The sequence below is a fragment of the Harmonia axyridis genome, chromosome 1, assembly GCF_914767665.1.
Source record: "Harmonia axyridis chromosome 1, icHarAxyr1.1, whole genome shotgun sequence".
Lineage (NCBI taxonomy): Eukaryota > Metazoa > Arthropoda > Insecta > Coleoptera > Coccinellidae > Harmonia > Harmonia axyridis.
The window spans coordinates 55,593,368-55,599,367 of NC_059501.1; the positions used below are offsets into that span (position 1 = coordinate 55,593,368).

Below are 6,000 nucleotides of genomic sequence, written 5' to 3' on the forward strand. Positions count from 1 at the left end.
ATTCAGGATTTATCAGAATTATTTTTAATTCTTTTAGTAGGATCAAATTAAATATGATGTTTTGTTGAGAATCGTATAAGTTCTTGAAAAATTCGTTATTGAGAGCACATTTTTTTTCCTCGAATGAAATGGTTTCCACGGATGCCCAAAATCAAGAAATAAAATGCAAATTTCTCAAAAAGTTTACATCATTACTTTGTTTACCTAAACAGCTACAAAAATTTATAGGTTAGTTCTTGCTGAATAACGACGGTAAATATTCGGCATCTGTCAAAATAAAAGATCCTTAAATAAAAGTTGGTCGCCTGTATTTAAATAAAGTAAGGGAGGCCTGTATTTAGATTTAAACAATCCTTAATATCTGACTCAATGCGCATGAGTACATGTCAAAATAAGAGATCCTGTAATAAAAGATCGCTTATTTGTGCGTTGCAATAACTCTCTAGTTGCTATGTTGTGGTTTGGATTGATCGACGTATTATACATATCTATGACACATTTATCTATGGCTTGACTCGACAGTTTGACAGTTTTGTAAGCAAAATTTGCAAACTTCATTAATCTATGGTTTGCAAAGTCAATAGGTGGACAGCATCAGGTGAATTTTCGATTAATTTAATATTCATCATCTATTCACTTGATTGATCATGACATAATACTTCAAACAAGAAATGAAAATATATCAATCAATAGGTGATGACCCTCATATCTTGTGGGTTTCAGATATAAAGAACCAAGTGACATGAATCAGAACGACAAGGAGGGGATCAGAATCGGCAAATGATATCATTTTAACTGAGATAAAAGAAGGCGAAAGAATTTTGCGTAACTAAAAATTATAGGCTAAGCATTGTTTCTACAATATTCTTCTGAGAAGTTGATAATAGTTGAGTTTTGATCAGATTGAAAATCTGGATTCTTACCAAACTATCTAAAACATTTGTTGATGTTAGTACCAAGATTAAGAACTGATAAAAGTAGGTAAGTTTTTTTGAAATGATTCATTAACGTACCTTCTGCTAATATATTATTGACCTTTTTATAAATTTATATTCCTGTCAAATAGCTGATTTTGATTCTTCCTTATGTTTCAAGGACGAAATTTCTGTACAGATAATTGTGTTCTTCCTGTTTGATTTCAAAATATCTCTTTACTTTTATTCACAGGCCAACAAATTTTAACTATGAAAATTGTATGAAATATTTCTCATTAGGAAATCATAAGTTTAATTGTTATAGTTGTATCATCACACAAAATGTCGCTTAATAATACTGAAGTATTCCCATATTCAGAAGAAAAATTGGTGAAAGCTGAAATGCGAATTTTATCAAGTGAGCACTTTTTCATGCATTTCGTATTCAGTGCTAATATTGTTACATTTTTAGCCTTAAAAACTCCTCATAAAACATTTTATGTGCCAATAAAACTGCCCACTGGTTCAAATGAAAAGATTTGGACAATAGCTTTCAATACCAAATCTAAAAATACTCCAATCTTGTTAGTTCATGGATTTGCAGCTGGAAGCTGTTTTTGGTTGCTCAATTTTGATGCTTTAGCTAAGAATAGACCTGTTTATGCATTAGATCTGATTGGTATGTAAACTAATCTATACAAATAATCAAATAATTGTATTCATATAATCAAGTTAAAAAAATCATGAGTGCGAAAAGTGTATAATTCAACATTATTACTTAACTAGGTTTTGGAAGATCATCAAGACCAGAGTTTGAAGACAATGGCATTGAAGCTGAAAAACAAATTGTTGATTCCATTGAGGAATGGAGGAAAGAAATGGATTTGGAAAAATTCATTCTAGTAGGGCATAGTATGGGTGGATACATTTGCACAGCATACACTATAGATTATCCTGACAGAGTAGAACACCTAGTTTTATGTGATCCATGGGGTTTCAGTGATAGAAAAGCTTACCCCAACATACAAATTAAGGCTCTCTGTTATTTATATTCCAAAATAAGCCCTTTGGACTTCCTAAGAACTTTAGGACCTTTAGGTGGTTATTTTAACTTCAAATTTGTCATTTTTTTATGTTGTTTAATTTACAGGACCATGGTGGATAAAAACCACTTGTGATGATATAGTTGACAATTATAAGAATGTTTTAGAGGATAGATCTATTATGGCAAAGTACATCTATCATTGTAATGCACAAAATCCAACGTGAGTACCTTTTTAAATTTCACTTGTCTGATAAAAGACCACTAAAGTTCTTCAGAATGACAACTTCCATTGCACAAATGGGAATTTTGAGATCAAAAATTTTTTTTACCCTAAAGTATTCATTAGGCTTTACTTTCCATAGGCCTTCAACAAATCATCTCAGTTCATGTGAATTGCTTTTATATATATATATATTCTTTTGCTTTTAAATTACTATTACGAATTGAATTAGTTATTTAACAATAATGTGATATTTAACTGACAGACAGCAATGAAGTTTCTGATAAAATAACATCATACTAATAGAGTATTCGACTGGCTGCACCAGTTCAAATTGATTCAAGCTAATTATGTCATTTAGCCCCACAAAAATTCGAATTAATTCGCACTGGTGCAGCCAGTCGAATACGCTATTAGAGTCAAGTCATAGTTTCTGCATCCTTGATTAGGATAGCTGCTGACTTTTATATCAAATTTCATTCAATCGGCTTTTTATATTATCCGAAAAATTATTATCAACTTGCATCAAGTGGGAAGATTTTTCAAGAAACTATTATATCACCTGTTATTTTCACATTTGAGATTTTCAAAAGTGTATAATGAGAAAATAAACAACAAATATTTACTGTCCTTGGCTGACATCAGAAAAGAAATTTCAAAATTAGGAAGTTTTGGTTCCAAGCTACTCAACTACCCCATATTAGATTAATATAATATGGAGAACATATAAATATTGCATTCGGACGAGAATAGGTGACTAGTTAAGAGAAACCCAGAGTCTAGTTACAATCTAAGACCAAGCAGCCTCTAAAAAAATCAATCCCTAGAGGCTCCTAAGGATGTTGTCGGCATTAACCGCGGCATTCAAGATTCGAACCATATCACTTGAGACCATTCCTAGATAAAAATTACAACATTGTGACAAAAATTAAACCTTTCGTTGAAAATCTGCCTAGAACTGAAGATTGAATTGGAAGGAAGTTCTTAGAAATTGATGACCATGTTTGAATACATTACAAAAATTACTTGTGAATTATTCTGTATAGGAAAAAGTTAACCTTCTATATGAAAAACTTTAATTTATAAGGTATAAAATGAAGAAACCATGTTTCTTGAATCGTTATGGATTCATATAAATCAGGCTATTAGCATTAAAATGAAATGTCATTCAAGTGGATGGTAATGTCCATCTTACAATATTTTCTTGAATACAAAATATGCAAAAAAAAGTTTGGAAAAAAGAATGAATATTTTGGGGCCATTGGTCAGAGATAAATAACAGTTTTTCTTTTTGTGTTCAAAGAAATGATCTTATATCCTTCACAGGCCATTTTCATATCTTGAAATTTGTTACATTCAGCATTCATATTATCTTTACTAATGCATTCTGAAACAAGTTACAGAATGGGCTCCTATTCCAACACGAATGCGAAATTCCTTACTCCCTCGTCACTTGTTTTCGAACGCATGTGTGTTGGAATTGCCTTCTGCAACAAGCATTGATTAGCATACTTCAATTCTACATGTTGAAATAAATATTATTCACAGAAATAGTATTTGTAGACAGAGAAATAGATTTATTATTTATGCTATAGATTTGTTTAAATTCTTTGTTTTTCATAATTCAACTAACATCAAGAATGATTCATTTTAATTTTACAATGTACATATGTTTTTAGGGGTGAACAAGCTTTCACCACTATGGTGAAAAAAATAGGTAGAGCAAGAAATCCTATGATTCGAAGAGTAAATAATTTAAGAGAAGATTTACCAGTTACAATTTTGTATGGCAAAAATACCTGGATGGACAAAGAAATGGGAAAACGAATAAAAGATATGAGACCCAATTCTATTGATGTCAGAGTAAGTTAAAAAAATAGATGTGCTCAAAAGACTTCTTTACAGGTCTATTCATTCTCAACTTCTTTAGAAAAACACGATTTTAATTGTTTTTCTTTGTTGATAGAATGTGGATTTTCTCGTATATTTTCCGAGACTTATCAAGAGAAATTCAAAAATTAGTAAGTTTTGAATTGTAAAAAACTTTAGCACCTGAATCAGTCCAAGAGTAAAACCACAATTCTCAGCTTGGTACATTCTTTGTTTGGAATTTTAAACAAGTTTTTTCCTTATTAGGAAAATACTAGTGATATAATTATAGAAATAATTATTAATTCATTTCACATACTACATGTTGATATCTTCTAAACTTTTTTTTTTTGTATCAGAAAAGACGTCAGTCATTTGAGGAAAAAATAATTGTTACAGTATTTTTAAATCAGTTAATATAAAACGTTGGTGTACAAGTAGAAGATCTTATGAGGAAAGAAAAAATTACTTTGTTTGGTCAAATTTTGAATATACCAAAAGTACCTTTTCGGAGTGAAATTGAATGATGTTTAAGTTCACTTGAAATTTTGATTAATGAATCTAACCTTAAAAAAGTTATGTTCAATACTACTTGGTACAAACTACAGTACGACTTTATATAATTTATATAGTCACTGTAGTACGAACCATATAGCTAGCGCCCTCTATGAGTCAGATATAAAAACAAATTCATGGGATGTATCAACTTTCAAAACATATTCACATACAATTTCATTATAACATTGCCAGTAGTTTCGGCAAAATCGAAATAAATTCGTCCATTTTTTTTTCTTCAACGCCCTACATCTTTGAATTTTCAGTTTTCTACCTATCCTAGGCTCCTTTTTTTTTTAAATCCGGTATATTATTAAATACCTCTCTACCCAATGTGAATAAATCCTTCAAGAAAAAAGTGCAATCATTTTTAATCAATGACAAACACGCTAAGGACCAGTTGCACCATTTGCCTAAACATTGATTAAAATTTAAGCATCTATTAATTTTTGATTTCTCTTAATAAATCAGAGAGTAATCAATATTTAAATTTGAATCAATGTTTAGGAAATGGTGCAACTGGCCCTAAGATTGTCAATTATACTTATTTGTAAGAATAATTGTACAATTAATTGTAACATAATTTTTATTGAAAAAAAAAAGAATAACAGAAAGCTAAAGATCTATTAGTTGACTCTAGCTCAATGATCAAGCTGTTCTAGGGGTTATGTTCTAAGGACTCCAAAATATCAGTTATGAACAACAAATTCTTTTCAAAGAATGCACTATTAGCTCTTTATATGACTTAATAGAACACAAGCTTTCGGAAAAGTATTAATCCCGTATGAAATATGATTTTCTGTGGCTAATATAAAATGTAAAATATCCCTACACTCAATTATGGATTCTAATTCATCACTACTGAAATAGCTGTATTAGAATGTTTTTATCGATATAAGCTTTACCAGTAGAATATTATTCCCCTTTGGAATATTTTGTCTTTTATCAAGTTGGAAGTTTCAAATTACTTTTGGACTGAAAATAGTAGAATAGTATTGCTGAAAGATCCGCAAACTCTGCAACATGTACTTTTTACCCCATTTATTTTCAGCTTATTCCCTTTATTCAAATTTAAGGAATATATTGGACCTTACTAATTCTTTTTTTTTATTATAGTATATTGATAATGCTGGACATCACATTTATTCTGAGAGAGCCGAACTATTCAATGAGATTGTGATAACCGTTAGTGATTCTGTTGACCAAAAGAAGGAGAAGGAAAATGTACTTCATACCATTAATGATGAAGGAAAAAAATTGAATAATATGAATAACACAAGTGATAAATTGAATTAAGAATTTATTTTTATTGATATTACTAAGCTCTGGTAGCTGTAAAGTCACTGTTTTGAAATGATTTATTTTATTTTTCCGCAAATAAAATTACGTTTTATTAG

The 6,000-nt window shown here is 29.9% G+C and overlaps 1 protein-coding gene across 6 annotated transcripts; it reads left to right on the forward strand.

Annotated features, from left to right (window-relative positions):
- The first annotated feature begins 450 nt into the window (after window positions 1-450).
- Window positions 451-6,000, forward strand: LOC123686674 ((Lyso)-N-acylphosphatidylethanolamine lipase-like). 6 transcript variants are annotated; one of them, XM_045626892.1, is made up of 9 exons: window positions 451-598; window positions 724-977; window positions 1,240-1,332; window positions 1,387-1,593; window positions 1,701-2,012; window positions 2,065-2,179; window positions 3,859-4,042; window positions 4,146-4,200; window positions 5,720-6,000. In XM_045626892.1, exons 2-9 carry the CDS (start codon window positions 947-949, stop codon window positions 5,725-5,727), a joined length of 1,005 nt encoding a protein of 334 aa, XP_045482848.1. In that variant the 5' UTR covers window positions 451-598; window positions 724-946; the 3' UTR covers window positions 5,728-6,000. The 6 variants fall into 6 exon arrangements, with proteins under 6 accessions (XP_045482848.1, XP_045482845.1, XP_045482847.1 ...); XM_045626889.1 differs by lacking the exon at window positions 4,146-4,200 and having other exon boundaries at window positions 724-981; window positions 1,168-1,332; XM_045626891.1 differs by lacking the exon at window positions 4,146-4,200 and having other exon boundaries at window positions 724-981.